The sequence below is a fragment of the Anomaloglossus baeobatrachus genome, chromosome 4, assembly GCF_048569485.1.
Source record: "Anomaloglossus baeobatrachus isolate aAnoBae1 chromosome 4, aAnoBae1.hap1, whole genome shotgun sequence".
NCBI lineage: Eukaryota > Metazoa > Chordata > Amphibia > Anura > Aromobatidae > Anomaloglossus > Anomaloglossus baeobatrachus.
The window spans coordinates 563173506-563193506 of NC_134356.1; the positions used below are offsets into that span (position 1 = coordinate 563173506).

General features: G+C 47.3%; 1 protein-coding gene across 2 annotated transcripts in view; it reads left to right on the plus strand.

Annotated features, from left to right (window-relative positions):
- LOC142301813 (nucleoporin NUP35-like) overlaps positions 1-19637 on the plus strand; it is a 41801-nt gene extending 22164 nt beyond the window's left edge. For both annotated transcript variants that reach the window (XM_075342841.1, XM_075342842.1), the window contains exons 5-9: positions 6869-7010; positions 16277-16346; positions 16493-16621; positions 17849-17989; positions 19099-19637. In XM_075342841.1, the coding sequence (XP_075198956.1) occupies positions 6869-7010; positions 16277-16346; positions 16493-16621; positions 17849-17989; positions 19099-19176 (560 nt within the window). In that variant the 3' untranslated portion in view covers positions 19177-19637. The remainder of the gene's footprint in view (positions 1-6868; positions 7011-16276; positions 16347-16492; positions 16622-17848; positions 17990-19098) is intronic.
- The last annotated feature ends 364 nt before the right edge of the window (positions 19638-20001 follow it).

Consider the following 20001-nt stretch of genomic DNA (forward strand, 5'->3'; position numbering starts at 1 on the left):
CAGGACTAGGGAGACTCGTCCACGACGTTTTCCCCCCTCGTGACTCCTTCGGCGCCCCGGAAGACACTCATTGTAGGAGGTCGACTGCAGCTCTTTCGTCACATCTGGGCTGCCGCCTCAGACGACAAATGGGTGCGAGACCTTGTGTCTTCCGGTTACCACATAGAATTTCGGACCCGACCCCCGAGTCGGTTCGTTCTCTCAAACCCCCCCCAAAGACTCGAAAACGACGCGAGGCTTTTTTCTCAGCAATCCACTCGCTCTAAACAGCAGGAGTGATAATACCCGTCCTGGACGACGAGAAGTTCAGGGGTTTTTATTCCAACCTCTTTGTGGTCCCCAAAAAGGATGGGTCAGTTCGACCCATCCTGGACCTCAAACACCTGAACAAACATGTGCACGTATGGAGATTCAGAATGGAGTCCCTAAGGTCCATTATTGCATCCATGGTCGAAGGGGAATTCCTCGCCTCCATAGATATCAAGGACGCGTACCTGCACATACCTATCGCCCCACATCACCAAAAGTTCCTCCGCTTCGCAGTTCAGGACTCCCATTTTCAATTCGTAGCCCTACCCTTCGGCCTTGCCACCGCACCAAGGGTCTTCACCAAAGTCATGGCGGCCGCCATGAGCGTCCTTCACGCCAGGGGAGTAGTCGTTCTCCCTTACTTGGACGACCTCATCAAGGCCCCCTCCTTCCGCGACTGCTCAACCAGCGTACAGATCACCATGGACGCCCTATCCCGCTTAGGGTGGCTACTGAATCTAGACAAATCATCCCCGGTCCCATCACGATCCATCACCTTCCTGGGCATGTCCCTGGAGACCCGTCGGGGCTTGATCTATCTCCCTCAGGACAAGGCAATCACTCTTCGACAAGCGGTACGCTGCCTTCTACGTCCTCCGTCTCTCTCCATTCGATTCAGCATGAAGGTGCTCGGCAGGATGGTGGCGGCTATGGAGGCAGTACCCTTCGCTCAACTGCACCTCCGCCCACTGCAGCTAGCCCTTCTAGCTGCCTGGGACAAGAGCCCCTTCTCCCTGGACAAACATCTTCACCTGACGCCTTCAGTCAGGTATGCACTACGCTGGTGGTTTTGGTCCTCATCCCTATCGAAGGGGAGATCTTTTCTCCCAGTGAACTGGCTGGTCCTGACCACGGACGCCAGCCTCCTAGGCTGGGGAGCAGTGTACCGGCACCACACTGCTCAAAGACGTTGGACGCCCCAGGAGTCTTCCCTACCCATAAACATCCTGGAAATCCGCGCGATCTTCCTCGTGCTCAGGGCGTTCTGCCCTCTGCTAGCGGGTCGTCAGATTCGAGTCCAATCGGACAATGCGACAGCTGTAGCCTATATCAATCGGCAGGGGGGCACCCGCAGCAAAGCAGCTTATCTCGAAGCCCACAAGATCCTCAGCTGGGCCGAATCGACAGGGTCAGTGATATCAGCGGTACACATACCGGGAGTAGAGAACTGGGCAGCAGACTTTCTAAGTCGCCAAGGCCTGGCCGCCGGAGAGTGGTCTCCACCCAGAAGTGTTCCTACACATCTGCACTCGCTGGGGTACACCAGATGTGGATCTAATGGCCTCAAGGTTGAACACAAAGGTACCCGCGTTCATAGCCAGGTCACGCGACCCGCAGTCCATCGGTGCGGATGCTCTAGTCTGCTCCTGGCACCACTTCCGCCTGCCTTACATATTTCCACCTCTACCCCTGCTGCCGCGGGTAATCAGGAAGATCAAGGCAGAGTGAGTCCCAGTGATACTGATAGCACCGGACTGGCCCAGGCGCGCCTGGTACGCCGAATTAGTACAAATGCTCGCAGACGTACCATGGCGCCTTCCAGACATCCCAGACATCCCAAGGGCCCATTTCCCATCAGAGTTCCAGAGCCCTGAAGCTGACGGCATGGCCATTAAGACCTTTGTATTAACAAGAGCGGGATTCTCCCCCGCGGTTATGTCCACCATGATCAGCGCCCGAAAGCCTGCGTCATCCCACATTTACCACCGTACGTGGAAAATCTTCCTTTCATGGTGCAGGGAAACTAACGTCCAGCCTATGCCTCTGGCCATTCCCAGAATTCTCGACTTTCTGCAGTCTGGCTTGCAAGCGGGGTTGGCTCTCAGTTCCCTTTAAAGGGCAGGTCTCAGCGCTCTCAATCTTCTACCAATGCCGCCTGGCTCAAAAACCACAAGTCAAGACCTTCCTCCAGGGCGTTTCCTATCTAGTTCCCCCGTACAAACGGCCGCTGGACCCATGGGACCTCAATCTCGTTCTGGACGGTCTCCAGAGGTTCCCCTTTGAACCTCTCAAGGAATCCTCCCTTGCTCTTCTGTCCTGGAAGGTAACATTCCTGGTGGCAATTACGTCCATCAGACGGGTTTCCGATCTGGCAGCACTCTCTTGCTGCGAGCCTTTTATGATCTTTCACCAGGACAAGGTGGTTCTGCGCCCCCTACCGGATTTTCTTCCAAAGGTTCCTACCCCGGTTCATTTGAACGAGGACATTGTTCTGCCTTCCTTTTGTCCACACCCAGTTCATAGGGTGGAAAGGTCTCTGCATTCGTTAGACCTCGTCAGAGCTCTCAGATATTACATATCCAGGACAGCCCCCTTTAGGAAAACGGACTCTTTGTTCGTCATTCCTGAGGGGCCTAAGAAGGGACAGGCAGCTTCAAAGGCAACTCTGGCTTTCTGGATTCGCTCTGCGATCCAGGAAGTCTACCGCTTGCAACTCAAGCCCATTCCTAGTGGGCTGCGGGCTCATTCCACACGGGCAGTTGGAGCTTCGTGGGCCATTCGGCATCAGGCTTCAGTGGAACAGGTGTGTAAGGCTGCGACCTGGTCTAGCCTACATACTTTTTCAAAGTATTAGAGTCCATACCCAGGTTTCAGCTAAGGCAAATCTGGGTAGGAAAATTCTGCAAACGGCAGTAGAGCACCTCTCTCAGTAGGCGCTCCAGGCTGTCTGGGACTGGTTCCTTGTCCTTGGGTTGTGTTGTCTTTCTTTTATTTTTCCCACCCATGGACTGCTTTAGGACGTCCCATGGTCCTGTGTCCCCCCAATGAGGCGTCAGAGAAAAACGGATTTTTATGTACTCATCGTAAAATCGTTTTCTCTTAGCCATCATTGGGGGACACAGCACCCACCCTGTTGCCCTGTTGGGCCTTGGTTCTCTCAGTACCTTATTTGGTTATGACTTTTTTTTTTTTTTTCCCCCCCCTCATGTTCCTCCGAGATAAGTTCTTACTATTTTTTTTCTCCTACTGCTTGTGTACTAAAACTGAGGTTGCCTGGCCCGGCCAGGGGGTGTATACTGCAGAGGAGGAGCTAATGTCTTTTGCATCTACTTAGTGTCCTCCTATGGATAGGCAGCATAACACCCATGGTCCTGTGTCCCCCAATGATGGCCAAGAGAAAACGATTTTACGGTGAGTACAGAAAAATCCGTTTTTTCACCAGGTAAACCAATATAACTGCACAAAATTTAAAAATAAGTGAGATGGGAATATATTTGGTTTTTATTAAGTTGCCTAATAATTCTGCACAGTAATAGTTACCTGCACAAACAGATATCCTCCTAACATAGCCAAATCTAAAAAAAAAACCACTCCAACTTCCAAAAATATTAAGCTTTGATATTTATGAGTTTTTTGGGTTGATTGAGAACATAGTTGTTGATCAATAATAAAAAAATCCTCTAAAACTCAACTTGCCTAATAATTCTGCATGTGGTGTAGACACCTCTGGTGGTAACTTGCCTCTCCTAAAAGGTTTTTGTCACCTTCTATAGGTATGACTTACCCATGGGATATTCCACACTTTTATGATAGATTTCGTCCTACCTTAAGAACCGGGCCGTTTGGGAATAGAGTCTGCCGCGTTTATGCACTTGTCAATTTTTTATTTATTTATTTTTTTAACTCCGATACAAATGAATAGCAACAGTCAGACTCAAAAATAAGTACAAAGAACAAAAAACCCTTTAAAATCATGTTTTTGTTAGAATAATATTAAAATCCCAACCAGGTGTGATTTTTGTAAACAAAAAAAAATCAATGATTTACTGTAAGTGCACAGAAAAGGGAGAAAAATAATGCTGACCCTAATTGAGCCACTCCCTCCTGTGCCCTACCTGGCAGCGGAGGTCAGCACCCTATGTTGCGTAATGGCGCCCCCCCTCATCAGGGATATCCTTTCAGTACAGTGGCAGCATTTCTGATGGAGGCCTATATATTTGATATCCCCTCCATTAGATCTGAGCTGATGGCACAGCTAGATCCCTCGATTACAAAGTGAACTAGGCATGATGTCTTTTATTCGACTGCGCTGAAACTGTCTTCTACAACCTCACATTTGTAGCAGAGTTTGGCTATTTCTCACCAAGTTTAAAGCCTCCTACACAGCTGTTTCTGTTTCATGTAATGACGTTCTTTTACCCTACATATGACATTGATGATGATTATAACCTGTTTGGCAGAATTGGTTACTTAGGGTATGTGCGCACGTTGCTTTTTACCTGCTTTTTTGCTGCTTTTTCTTCTGCGCTGTTTAATGCCAAAATGGATGTGTTCTTCTATTCAAGCAAAGTCTATGGGAATTTGGGTTTCTTGTTCACACTATGTTGTTCAAAATGCTGCCTTTTTGTGGCAGAACTTTGGTCAAAAACTCAGCTTTGCAGTGCAAAACCCAAATGGCAAAAACAATTGACATGTTGCTTCTTTGAAAAGCTGAGTTTTTGACCAAAGTTCTGCCACAAAAAGGCAGCATTTTGAACAACATAGTGTGAACAAGAAACCCAAATTCCCATAGACTTTGAATAGAAGAACACATCCATTTTGGCATTAAACAGCGCAGAAGAAAAAGCAGCAAAAAAGCAGGTAAAAAGCAGGTAAAAAGCAACGTGCGCACATACCCTTATACACGTTACACTTTAAGGCCGGCTTCAGACGTCTGTATTTAATCAGGTACAAGCCACACGCATGGTTATGGTCATACGTGTGTCATGTGCTTTTGCATACGTGTGACACGTATCAGAGAAAAAAATGGGTCTTTGAAATAAAGACGTTCTATAGTCACCTGTATCCAGTGCGGTTTTCTTCGGCCCTCCTGCTTCTGACCGCCGCTCATTATATTCATTGATTATTCACTGCACTGAATAGCTGGAAGCCGGAGCATCGCGGGGACAGCGGTGACAGCTGAGTATTCAGCAAGCAAGCAATGTGTGTGCAGTGACGTTCAGGAGGTCATCGGATTTCTCAAAGAACTTTGATGACACTCCCGCAACACCTGCGCTACAGAGGGTGTCAGGATGGTGACTTCATGAGTTCATCAGAGTTCATTGGGAACTCTGATGACCTGGACGTCAGTGCACACACATTGTTGCTGCATACTCGTCTATCCCCGCGATGCTGTCCTAGACTATGCTCCGGCTTCCAGCTCCTTGGGCAGTGAATATTCAGTGAGTATAATGAGCAGTGGTCAGGAGCGGGAGACAGCAGAGCTGAAGAAAACAGCGCTGGATACAGGTGAATAGAGGTAGTCCTCGACTTATGAGGTTGATCCGTTCTTAGGCGGCGGCGTAAACCGTATTTCGGCGTAAGTCGGACCATACGTTTATACTGTACTGTACCATAATAGTACAGTACTGCAAACACTTAGCCTATCCCTACACCTATTCTAACACAGTACCCTACATAATTATCAATAATCACAGGTATAGTAAAATATTGTGCAGTACAGTACGTTTAATGAAATAGTGTACTATAAGTGCTGTAACAGTAATAAACAGTGTACAGTACTGTAATAAACAAATAACAATTCCAAAGAGAGAACAGGCTTATTGTCATGGCGTGCAGAAGACTCGTTTTCCTCTGTAACCGGGTACAGTGTACAGTACGTGACTCTATTCTTCTGCTGCTGCACGTAGTTGCACGTAGTTCGACTTACGACGCAAAACCGCGTAAGTCGGAATGAAGCGTCGTAACCACGAAACGACGGAACTCAAGATCGTCGTAACTCGAGGACTACCTGTATAGAAAATCTTTTTATTTAAAAGACCCGTGTTTTTCTCCGGTCCGTGTCGCAGTGATGTCACACGGATTACATCAGTGTGCGATCCGTGTGACACCCGTGCTGCCGGAGAAAAAATGGACATGCCGTCGTGTGCGCGTGCAGGGCCACGAGGAGTCACACGGTTGTGTGAAAACACGATGTGTGAGTAACATCATAGAATAATATGGGTACGTGTGGCATCCGTGTTAAAAACTGATGTCACACGTACCTGAAACACGGACGTCTGAAACAGCCTATGGGAGAGATTTTGTATTTAGAAGATATGGTTTAGGCCCTGTGCACACACTGCGTTTTTACCCGCGTTTTTGCTGCAGAAATTTCTTGAGAAAATGGTTGTAGCCTTTCTGCAGACATTCCCCAGCAAAACCTATGGAAAAAATTAGCTGTGCGCACACGTGTGTGGTGGTTTTTTGTTTTTTTTTTTCGTTTTTTTTTTTTTTTTTCTCAAGAACATTCTTTCTGCAGAATTTCTTGAGAAAAATAATGAGCATGTCACTTCTTTTCTGCAGGTACCTGCGTTTTTTGCCATAGATAATGGTAAAATAACTCCGGGACCAACCTGCGGAAAAAAACGCGTTAAAAACTCATGCATTATTGATGCGTTTTTTTAACGCAAGTGCGCTAATCTTTCACTCAAATTTCTTGAGAAAAATCCTTTTTCTAGTGTGCACAGGGCCTTAAAGGCAAAGGGTGGTATTTGTATCCATTGTTTAGTATTAATAAAAATATTTATTTTAGCCCAGTCTTGCAATTAATTAGTTCAATAATCTTTTATTTCCACAGCTTCAAGTGCATTCAGTCCAGCAACCATTATGCAGAACAGAAAATCCTCATTATCACCCGCTCAGCTCGATCCATTTTACACACAAGGTGATACTCTGACCTCCAATGACCAACTGAACGATACGTGGGTCACAGTATATGGGTGAGCCATGTTGTATTATTTTTTTTTTCTTTTTAAATCTCCAATTTATAAGACTAGAGAATAAAAGTAACTGAGATCTGTTTGAATCTCGGGATACCCTGCACTATCTGTCCTACATGCTTCAATGCACTGTAGGAATGAAGTTGAAGGATGCAACAGAAGCATATTCTATATGGCTATACGTTCTTGTGTGAGAAGGTGTCGTGCAGTTGAATTTTAAGGGTGATTAAAAAAACAACAAACTGATGTGGTCAGATGGCAATGGGCCTGTTATCTACCTCCTAGTGATTAGGATAGTCTTTAAGTATAATAATAATCTCCACAACTGGATGTGTTTTAAAAAGTGGAGATAATCTTATCTATGTGTCCCTGCTATGTACTGTGTAATGGCTGTGTCTGACCGTACAGGGACATGGTCTGATCATGCCTCATCTCTTGAGAAGGGGAAGTTTCAAAAGCGTATACAGACTGGACAGCAGAGGATCATGGCTGCTGCTTTCTGTGAGGTAACATCTTTTTCTGCCTGGTTTAACCCCTTCACGACCGCGGGCAGTAAAATTACGTCCTATTTTTTAACGTGACCTAACGACCATGGACGTAACTTTACTGCCTAAAGTTCATTGGATTGCCGTGGCCATCGCAACGGCTTTCAAATGATGTCCCCTGCTGTTTCTTACAGCAGGGGACCTTTGCTTGACGCCGGGGGGGTGGAATCGCCACCCCCCATCGATGATCGATGTGATTGGCTGTTCAAATCTGAACCGCCAACCACATCGTTCGCACTAATTTCGGCAAAAATAATGCCTGAATTAGTGTGATACTGTGAGATCCGGCTTTGAGATGCTACAGCAGATCATAGCTGGACCTCAAACATGTCGCCCCCAGCCCCTGCAGCACTGATTGGCGCGATTTTGTGCTATGACGCGCAATCGCTCCAATCAGTGTGCAGTGGGGCGGTCTGATCTGTAGGTGGCCGCCCTCCCCAGGCCTGTGCTGGTCTGGGAAGCCCTCCCCCAACATGTCTGCAGCGTGCACTGGCTGGTACTTGTGGTACCACGCTGCCGCCGTCGATGTCACTGCTCCTGCTCCACGTGAGTACTGTGCTCACCTTGCAGCCCGTGCGCGCTCCCGTGATGGCCCCTGCCTGTGCCCCCCTGCCATCTTCCCCCCTACGCCCCGATATGCCCCCCGACATCCCGATCTGCTCCCCCCGCGATCTGCCTGCCTCCCCCATGACCTCTATTCTGCTTCTGCAGCTCCTTCTCTGGTATCCCCCTCTGCTCTCCCCCTACCCCTCTGCTCTCCCCCCGACGTCCTCTTACCTGTCTTCACCGGGTCATCCGAGGTCTTCACTGGCCCGATCACATCTGCCTCCATCGCTGGGTCCTTCCTGGGTATTCTGCAGAGCTGTCAAACGTCCTGCCTGCTGCTCCTGTAAAGCTGTCCATCTCGCTTGCCTTCTGTTCCTCCTGCAATTCTTCTGGTCAGTGATCCTCCTGCTAATCCTCTGGGTACTGTGAGTATAACTTTTTTTTTTTACCTGTATTCCCTGTCCATTTTTACACCTAATCCGTCCGTGCGCTAATTGGGGATGCAGATAACGTATCTGCATCTGTGGTCCGTTTTCGGCGGGACTTTTTTTTTTTTCCTCGTATCCCTGACTCTTTTTGTATCGCATCAGCGCTCGGCGGGACGCACGGACAGATCAGGGATGTACATAACGGATCGGCATCCCTGCTCAATTTTTGGCGTGACTGTTTTTTTTTTTTTCCATATCCCCGACGCTTTTTGTATGTCATCCGACCGTGCATCCTGCAGTGGCCGATCAGTGCACCGCGTCTGTGCGTTTGAAAAGTCAAATGGCGTTCCTTCTCTTCTGAGCCCCGCCATGCGCCCAAACAATTACTTTCCACCATATATGAGGTATCGTCGTACTCAGGAAAAAATGCACTATAAATTTCATGGTGCATTTTTTCCTGATACCCTTGTGAAAGAAAAGCTACCTGGTTCAAGTGACAGTTTTGTGGTGAAAAAAATAAAAAATAAAATTGTATTCATGGCTCAACATTATCAACTTCTGTGGAGCCCCTTGGGGTTTGCTAAACATCTAGATAAACTCCTTGAGGGGTCTAGTTTCCAAAATGGGGTCACTTGTGGGGGAGCTCCATTGTTTAGGCACCTCAGGGGGTCTCCAAATGCAACATTATGTCAGCTAATGATTCCAACCAATTTTGCTGTCAAATGGTGCTCCTTCTCTTCTGAGCCCCGCCATGCGCCAAAACAATTACTTTCCACCACATATGAGGTATCGTCGTACTCAGGGAAAAATGCACAATACATTTTATGGTGCATTTTTTCCTGATGCCATTGTGAAAAAAAAAGCTACCTAGTTGAAGCAACAGTTTTGTGGTAATTTTTTTTTTTTTTTTTTTCTTTTCACGGTTTAACGTTATAAACTTCTGTGAAGCCCCCAGGTGTTCAAAGTGCTCACCAAACATCTAGAAAAATTATTTGATGGTTTTAGTTTCCAAAATGGGGTCACTTGTGGGGGAGCTCCATTGTTTAGGCACCTCAGGGGGTCTTCAAACCCGAGATGGCATTCGCTAATGAGTTCAGCTAATTTTGCGTTCAAAAATTCAAATGGCGCTCCTTCCCTTCCGAGCTCTGCCGTGCGCCCAAACAATTGATTTTTACCACATATGAGGTATCAGCGTACTCAGGAGAAAATGCACAATAAATTGTAGGGTGCCCTTTCTCTTTTCTCCCTTGTGAAAATGAAAATTTCTTTGTCGCTCCATTGGGAGACCCAGACAATTGGGTGTATAGCTTCTGCCTCCGGAGGCCACACAAAGTATTACACTTAAAAGTGTAAAGCCCCTCCCCTTCTGCCTATACACCCCCCGTGCATCACGGGCTCCTCAGTTTTTATGCTTTGTGCGAAGGAGGCTGACATCCACGCATAGCTCCACATCTTAGTCAGCAGCAGCTGCTGACTAGGTCGGATGGAAGAAAAGAGGGCCCATAACAGGGCCCCCAGCATGCTCCCTTCTCACCCCACTCTGGTCGGCGGTGCTGTTAAGGTTGAGGTACCCATTGCGGGTACATAGGCAGGAGCCACATGCTGTTTTCCTTCCCCATCCCTCTCAGGGCTCTGGGTGAAGTGGGATCCTTATCGGTCTCCAGGCACTGGGACCGTGCTCCCTCCGCAGCCCCTGGGGATTCTGCTGGACTGGAGCTGAGTATCGTCAGGGACAAGGCCCTGCAACTGTGAGGTACTCTGTGTCCCCGTGGGGACCGCGTATGGATCGCTTGTGCCACACACACTGCAGCACTGCTGGGTGTGTTAGTGCGCCGGGGACTACCGCGCCGGCCGTGCTTATTTGCCGGCCGCGCTTATAACTTTAGTCCCCGGCTTTTGCGGCCTAGTTTCGCTTATTCCCGCCCACAGGCCTGCCAGTCAGGGGAAGGGCGGGACGCTGCACAGGACGGCAGTGCTGAGGGCTGGAGCATACCTAGTATCCTCCTCCCCCCTCACTCAGCACAGTGGGGCACTAGATTCCCGCACTTTTCAAGGGCACGCCCACGGCCCCCTCCTCTCCACAGAACGCCGGCAGCCATTCCTGTCAGCACTTCAGACCGGAGAGGACAACAGGGAGGCTCAGGCAGGGAATCTGATGATCACACAACCGCTTTGAGCGGTCGGTAAGCAGCACCTGTGGTGCTGGCCCCACTGAGTGCCGAAGTGTGTGTGTATATATATATATATACTTTACATTACACTGTATGGTCGCACTGTTGATTTTTGGTATCAGAGGAGACAACAGCATGTCGTCCGCAAAAAGCAAGGGTGCCAAAGCACAGGCTCACTTTGCAACCTGTACCTCATGTGCGGCTATCCTACCGGCAGGTTCCACTGACCCGCATTGTGTGCAATGCTCGGCCCCTGTGGCTCTTACTCAGCCGGAGCCCCTGCCACTGGTGGCCCATGGTAGAACCACCTGCTACCACTGTCCAGGTGACAGGGACGGAGTTTGCAGTATTTGCTGACAAACTGTCTGAGAGTATGGATAAATGGTCTGCTAAGATACTAGAAGCCTTACAGTCCAGACTGGTGATTCAGGCCCCGGGCACTGTTCAATCATTGGCCCAAGGCACCCCTCAATTGGAGCAGCAAAGTGCTCCTGGGGTGACCCACAGGTCCCAGGGTGAGGTCCCTGACACGGACCGCAGTCCCAGGCCGCCTAAGCGGGCTCGCTGGGAAATTCACTCGACTTCATCACACTGCTCAGGGTCTCAGCAGGAGGACTCTCTGGAAGATGAAGCGGAGGTAGCAGATCAGGATTCTGATCCTGCGATCGCTCTCAACCTAGATACACCTGAAGGTGACGCCATAGTGAATGACCTTATAGCGTCCATCAATCAGGTGTTGGATATTTCTCCCCCAGCTCCTCCAATTGAGGAGTCAGCTTCGCAGGAGAAATTCCGTTTCAGGTGTCCCAAGCGTTCTTTGAGTACATTTCTGGATCACTCTGACTTCAGAGACGCAGTCCAGAAACACCGGGCTTGTCCAGATAAGCGTTTTTCCAAGCGCCTTAAGGATACACGTTATCCCTTCCCCCCTGACGTTGTCAAGGGCTGGGCTCAGTGTCCTAAGGTGGATCCTCCAATCTCCAGACTGGCGGCTAGATCCATAGTTGCAGTGGAAGATGGGGCTTCACTCAAAGATGCCACTGACAGACAGATGGAGCTATGGTTGAAATCCATCTAGGAAGCTATCGGCGCGTCTTTTGCTCCAGCATTCGCAGCCGTATGGGCACCCCAAGCCATCAGCTTGTCATGCGCAGATTTATACGGTCACACGTTCATCTGCTCCGCAAGTGATGCCCTTAACCACTCAGGCGTCGGCGTTTGCGTCCTACGCCATTAATGCTGTCCTGGACTCTGTGAGCCGTACGGCGGTAGCATCCGCCAATTCGGTGCTAGTCCGCAGGGCCATGTGGCTACGTGAATGGAAGGCAGACTCTGCTTCCAAAAAGTTCTGACCGCGGGCAGGTCTCAATTCTCCTCGTCCAAAGGGCCTCAGAAGGATCAGAGGAACTCCGATCATGGCGGTCTAAGGCACGCCCTAAAAAGACCACCGGAGGAACCGCTCCCAAAGCGGCCTCCTCATGACTTTCAGTCTCCTCACACCGCATCCTCGGTCGGTGGCAGGCTCGCCCGCTTTTGCGACACCTGGCTGCCACAAGTAAAAGACCGATGGGTGAGAGACATTCTATCTCACGGTTACAGGATAGAGTTCAGCTCTCGTCCTCCGACTCGATTCTTCAGAACATCTCCGTCCCCCGAGAGAGCTGATGCTCTTCTGCAGGCGGTGTGCACGCTGAAGGCGGAAGGAGTGGTGATCCCTGTTTCTCTTCAGCAGCAGGGTCACGGTTTTTACTCCAACTTGTTCGTGGTGCCAAAAAAGGAGAGATCCTTCCGTCCTGTTCTGGACCTCAAACTGCTCAACAAGCATGTAAAAACCAGGCGGTTCCGGATGGAATCACTCCGCCCCGTCATCGCCTCAATGTCCCAAGGAGATTTCCTAGCATCAATCGACATCAAAGATGCTTATCTCCACGTACCGATTGCACCAGAGCATCAGCGCTTCCTGCGTTTCGCCATAGGGGACGAACACCTTCAGTTCGTGGCACTGCCTTTCGGCCTGGCGACAGCCCCACGGGTCTTCACCAAGGTCATGGCAACAGTGGTAGCAGTCCTACACTCTCAAGGACACTCGGTGATCCCTTACTTACGATCTGCTTGTGAAGGCAACCTCTCAAGTGGCATGCCAACACAGCCTGAACATTGCTCTGGAGACTCTCCAGAGCTTCGGGTGGATCATCAATTTTCCAAAGTCAAATCTGACACCGGCCCAATCACTGACATATCTTGGCATGGAGTTTCATACCCTCTCAGCGATAGTGAAACTTCCGCTGGACAAACAGCGTTCACTACAGACAGGGGTGCACTCTCTCCTTCAAGGCCAGTCACACCCCCCGAGGCGCCTCATGCACTTCCTAGGGAAGATGGTAGCAGCAATGGAGGCAGTCCCTCTTGCGCAGTTTCATCTGCGTCCTCTTCAATGGGACATTCTCCGCAAATGGGACAGGAAGTCGACGTCCCTCGACAGGAACGTCTCCCTTTCGCGGGCAGCCAAGGCTTCCCTTCAGTGGTGGCTTCTCCCCACTTCTCTGTCGAAGGGGAAATCCTTCCTACCCCCATCCTGGGCGGTGGTCACGACGGACGCGAGCCTGTCAAGGTGAGGAGCGGTTTTTCTCCACCACAGGGCTCAGGGTACATGGACTCAGACAGAGTCCTCCCTTCAGATCAATGTTCTGGAGATAAGGGCAGTGTATCTTGCCCTAAAGGCGTTCCAGCCGTGGCTGGAAGGCAAGCAGATCCGAATTCAGTCGGACAACTCAACAGCGGTGGCATACATCAACCATCAAGGCGGCACACGCAGTCGGCAAGCCTTCCAGGAAGTCCGGCGGATTCTGCTGTGGGTGGAAGCCACAGCCTCCACCATATCCGCAGTTCACATCCCGGGCGTAGAAAACTGGGAAGCAGACTTTCTCAGTCGTCAGGGCATGGACGCAGGGGAATGGTCCCTTCACCCGGACGTGTTTCAGGAGATCTGTTGCCGCTGGGGGATGCCAGACGTCGACCTAATGGCGTCCCGGCACAACAACAAGGTCCCGACATTTATGGCGCGGTCTCAAGATCACAGAGCTCTGGCGGTAGACGCCTTAGTTTTGGATTGGTCGCAGTTTCAACTCCCTTATGTGTTTCCTCCTCTGGCACTGTTGCCCAGAGTGTTACGCAAGATCAGGTCCGATTGCCGCCGCGCCATCCTCGTCGCTCCAGACTGGCCGAGGAGGTCGTGGTACCCGGATCTGTGGCATCTCACGGTGGGCCAACCGTGGGCACTGCCAGACCGACCAGACTTGCTGTCTCAAGGGCCGTTTTTCCATCTGAATTCTGCGGCCCTCAACCTGACTGTTTGGCCATTGAGTCCTGGATCCTAGCGTCATCAGGGTTATCTCAAGAGGTCATTGCCACTGAGACAGGCTAGGAAACCAACGTCCGCCAAGATCTACCACAGGTCGTGGAGGATATTCCTATCTTGGTGCTCTGCTCAGGGTTTTTCTCCCTGGCCATTTACCCTCTTTTTGTCCTCATCCAGTTCACCAATGTGAAAAGGATTTGCACTTGTTAGATCTGGTGAGAGCACTCAGACTCTACATTTCTCGTACGGCGCCACTGCGCCGCTCAGATGCACTCTTTGTCCTTGTCGCTGGACAGCGTAAAGGGACACAGGCTTCCAAATCAACCCTGGCTCGGTGGATCAAGGAACCAATTATCGAAGCTTACCGATCGTCGGGGCTTCCGGTTCCCTCAGGGCTGAAGGCCCATTCTACTAGGGCCGTGGGTGCGTCCTGGGCTTTGCGGCACCAGGCTACGGCTCAGCAGGTGTGTCAGGCGGCTACCTGGTCGAGCCTGCACACTTTCACGAAACACTATCAGGTGCATACCTATGCTTCGGCAGATGCCAGCCTAGGTAGGCGAGTCCTTCAGGCGGCGGTTGCCCACCTGTAGGTAGGGGCCGTTTTACGGCTCTATTACGAGGTATTATTTTACCCACCCAGGGACTGCTTTTGGACGTCCCAATTGTCTGGGTCTCCCAATGGAGCGACAAAGAAGAAGGGAATTTTGTTTACTTACCGTAAATTCCTTTTCTTCTAGCTCCAATTGGGAGACCCAGCACCCGCCCCTGTTCCCTTCGGGCTGTTGTTCTTTGGGTATACATGTTGTTCATGTTGAATGGTTTCAGTTCTCCGAAATTCCTTCGGATTGAATTTACTTTAAACCAATTTATAATTTTTCCTCCTTCCTGCTTTTGCACCAAAACTGAGGAGCCCGTGATGCACGGGCGGTGTATAGGCAGAAGGGGAGGGGCTTTACACTTTTAAGTGTAATACTTTGTGTGGCCTCCGGAGGCAGAAGCTATACACCCAATTGTCTGGGTCTCCCAATTGGAGCTAGAAGAAAAGGAATTTACGGTAAGTAAACAAAATTCCCTTCTTTATGGCTATAGTAACATTTTTGTGTTTTAAGTAAAATTTTCATTTTTTCCTTCCACATTGCTTTGGTTCCTGTGAAGCACCTAAAAGGTTAAAAAACTTCTTGGATGTGGTTTTGAGCAGTGTGAGGGGTGCAGTTTTTAGAATGGGGTCACTTTTGGGTATTTTCTGTCACCTAGGCCTCTCAAAGTCACTTCAAATGTGATGTGGTCCCTAAAAAAAAATTATTTTGTACATTTTGTTGGAAAAATGGGAAATCGCTGATGAACTTTGAACCCTTCTAACTTCCTAACGGAAAAAAAATTTTGTTTCAAAAATTGCGCTGATGTAAAGTAGACAAGTGGGAAATGTTATTTAGTAACTATTTTGTGTGACATATCTCTCAGATTTATGGGCATAAATTTTCCAAATTTTCCAAAATAAAGTTTGAAAATTGCGAAATTTTCGCAAAATTTCCTAAATTTTCACAAACGCAAAAAATATCGGCCTAAATTTACCACTGGCATGAAGTACAAAATGTCACGAAAAAACAATCTCCGAATCGCCAGGATCCGTTGAAGCGTTCAAGAGTTATAACCTGTCAAAGTGACACTGGTCAGAATTGCAAAAAATGGCCCGGTCATTAGGGTGTTCTAGTGGCTGGGGGTGAAGGGGTTAAGCAATATTTTACCTCACAGGATCATCTGTGATCCCTTGCTGTTCTGTCTATATACTCCCTTTTTTTTTTTTTTTTCCCTTCGCCCTTCCCTGGCCCAGCTGTTGTGCTATGATCAGACCCTGTCCCTGTACGGTCAGGCACTGACATTACACAGTACATAGCAGGGGCACATATATAAGATTGTCTCGACACAGGAACGTGGTTGTTTTTTTTTTTTTTTTTTTTTTTTTGTTTTTTTTAATCTTTGTTTATTAACCCATCCAGTTGTGGAACTTCCAAGATCTGTTGATTAAAATACTTTAATACCTCAATACTCTTTAATACCTCAAGCACATTGCAAAGCTGGAGTGAGGTGTGCGCTGGGGAGAATCTGGCCACACGATCAGTACGGGACGTCTCTGGTTCCATATTACTTTTATGTAGCGCATGAGGACTAAATGTTTGTTTCTTTCCTTACATCTTCTGCTTATACCATTGATTTTTAGGTTTCCTCAAGCCTCTGCCTCCTACATCTTACTACAGTTTGCTCAGTATGGGAATATAATAAAACACGTGGTAAGGAGGATTTTTCTGTTATCTTTATGTCTTGGGGAAACAAATTTAATAATTTTCTTTAACAGCGCATTATGAAACATTAGCGCTATAAAAGATGAGCATAAAAAAAATCCTTAATGTCGTTTTTTTTTTTCTTTTTTAATTAGATGTCAAATACTGGAAACTGGATGCACTTACAATACCAGTCCAAGCTACAGGCAAGAAAAGCTCTGAGTAAAGACGGCAAGATATTTGGCGATTGCATTATGATCGGTGTAAAACCCTGCATAGATAAGGTATATTTCCTTCTAGTTTTCATGTATAGATCCTAATCTCTTTTCTAAAACAAATGCAGCAATGGAGGTCTGAGACAGATGGAAAACCAGTTGGTGGGAAGGTGCACGGCGTGGTGTGCCTGGTTTGAACAGTGGTTATACTCCGCTATAATTTCAGTAGAGTGAGGCACCAGACGTGGCCACATGTAACTTAATGTGTTACTGCAGGGAATAGGCCGCTGTGTTCCAGCAAGCTCTGATGCCCTTTTAAAATCACAGAAAACCATTTTCGGGTATGTGCCCACAATCAGGACCCGCTGTGTTCTGGATGCGGCGGGTCCTGAACTATTCTCCTCTGCAGGAGAACACAGCTGTCCGTGCCCACGATCAGGGTTTGGAGCGCTGCGGTCTCTCTTGTGTTCTCCCTACAGAGGACGCTTGTGCCCCCGCAGCAAAGAATTGACATGTTGCTGCTCGGAAAGCCGCACCGCAGGTCAGTGTTTGCTGCGGAAGAAACAAGCACAGTGGGCACGGGATTTCTAGAAATCCATCCACTGTGCTTGTGCTGTACATCCCATTTTGCACGCGGTGAAAACGCGCTGCATTAAAAACGCTGCAAACACTCATCGTGGGCACGTACCCTTAAAGTCTTCATATACAGGATTAATTCTATAAATCACTAAATTTAAAGGTTCTTCCATATGGTTGGTGTTTTGTGGTTGAGATGAGGAGAATAACTCTGTCTAGGCTCCAGCCACCAGAAGTGGAGCTCTACACAGCTGAGAGCGGCTGAGCCACACTGTTTCCATAACTCCCATTTATTTGAGCAGCTCGGTGGCTCAGTGGTTAGCATTGTTGCTTTGCAGCACTGGAGTCCTAGGCTCAAATCTCACCAAGCACAACATTTGCAAGAAGTTTGTATGTTCTCCCTGTGTTTTTGTGGGTTTCCCTCACACGGCAAAGACATACCGATAGGAAACTTAGATTGTGAGCCCCAATGGGGACAGTGATGATCATGTATGTAAAGCGCTGAATTGTATAAGTGAGCATAATACATTTCTTCATCAGCAATCTGTTTCGGTATGCCCAGTCCCACTGATCAGGATGGAGCTACTCCGATTTCAGCCAACATGGGTATAACCTTTTAATGAAGGGATGTTGGTGTAGAATGTGTTCCATCATTTTATATTGTAGTGTTATTCTTTACAGTCCAGATGTCAGATTTACCTATTACTGTTTTGCTTTCAGAGCTTAATGGAAAGTAGTGAGAAGGCGTCTGTGTCATCGGTGTATTCGGTCATCACGCCACAGGTTAAAAGCATAAGCTCTCCTCGATCGGGAATGAGACCTCTTGCTGCAGCTCACAGGGCAACAACTAGTCCCTACAAGGTATTTTATCCATTGAGAAGCCTCTTGCATCTTTGATGGCATTGTATACCCTGTATCCACCTACTGACTACACCAGCCAAGTGGGCAATACATTATCCTTCGGGACCACAAGTGCTGCCTTCCTCAGAGCTGGGATTCTTCTCTAAAACACTCAACTTAGCCATACATTGAGTAGCTAGAGGAGCCTTGTATTCCATTTTAATGGAATCATGGAAAAGTCTTTACTAATCCATCAAAGGTTTCTGTAACTTTTTTTTTTTTTGGTCTTAGTTCATTGTAAAGTGATACTGACCCCCAAATCTTTGTGTACTCCAATCCAGTATCTGCACATAGACTTGACATTTGGAAAAGTCAATTTCTCTTCAAGATCTTTCTATCTTCAGAAAATTGCTTATTTGTTAAATTTAACACAAGACCCAGATTTAATTTATTTAAAAAAATAAAATATATTTTTTTTAAATGTTTCTACTTTTTTTTTTATATATATCACTATCTTTAGACTATGTTCACACGCTGCATCTTTTCTTAACCACAAAGATGCAACATTTTTGGTGCCAGAAAAGGCATCCGCTGCAAAAAAAATGCAGCAAAAATGTTTTTTTTTACCGCATTTTGCCCAAAATGTTTTTTAAGTCAAATCTATTTACTGTAAGGGCTCAAAAATGCTGGCAAAAAGAATTGACATGCTGCATCTTTAAAAACGCAGCCAAAAAAAATGCACTGTGTATGTAGACCTCAAATAGAAATCTCAGACTTTGCCAGGAGAAGGAAATGCATCTTTATGACCTCAAAACGGCACCAAAAATGCAGTAAAAGATGCAGTGTGTGAACATAGCCTTATACCTCAAAAAAATAATCTTGCTTTGTTCACACTGGCCTCTGGCGCTATTTTAGAAAGCTTATTTCAGGAAACGCATGCATTAAACAGACGCTAACCCTATCTTTGGTATTAAAGCATCTAATGAGCGTGTGCAAACGTGTGAAGAGAAGGAGCTGCGGATTGTCTATTGTGAATGATGGATCCTGTGTTGTTAGCCATGTATAGAAATGTCGGGTACAACACAACACTGAATGAAATGCTTATCAGAACTTTTTATTTTTTCTTGCAGGTGTTTATGGACAGACGGACACCTAAAAAGGATGACACCTTAGTATCTAAAGCTCTGGAATATCTGTTTGGATGGTAGTGGGTTTTAAATATAGTATCAAACTGCTGTACTTTTTCATAACCTTTAACTTATTTATATTTTAACAAAATTTATACATGAACTTTTGTACAAGAAAGAAAAACAAAACGTCAGCTTTCACCAATGGGAGCTGTACATGACTGTCACTTTTTATTATGGAGGATATTGCAGACAAATCAAGTAAAAGCATTACACGCATACCAAAGGACAGTCCATGCTGCCGCAGCCGGCCCGGAGAGCAGTGCCTGGGACATTTTGATTATTTTTTTAAGCTGGATTGTATATTAATCAGTGGATTTTTCCAGGTGCTATGTATGGAAATAATGTAATTGATGTGTAATCTACCTGTAAAAACAAATGGTGCTACATTAGCAACAATCACCCCCTAATTTAGACAGGATGAGGTTGTTTTGGTGTTTCAAATTATTAGGCTTGCTGTTTAAATTTAATTTTTTTTTTTTTTTTTTTTTAAAAAACAACCCCTCACCATTCTCAGCTGCACAATACCTTTTTACGCAGAATCTAAGGATCATTCTATGTGCAATGCTCAGAAAAGAACATTATATAGGAATGTAGTCCTTTATCCCTGAGACTTTTTCTTTCCGTTGAGTGTAAATGTGCATATTGTGATGTTTTGGCACAGGCAGAGATATGTAGTATTTGTGGCTGCATACACATGCAATTCTTATATTTCTTAGATTGGTAATTACCATTAAAAGGTCGTTAAATGCCAAGTGCCCTCAACAAAAACCAACTTGTGGCTTCCTATCAAAGCAAATATACTAAACTATTTCTGCAGTGGCTCAGTACGGTCCATCCGGTCTC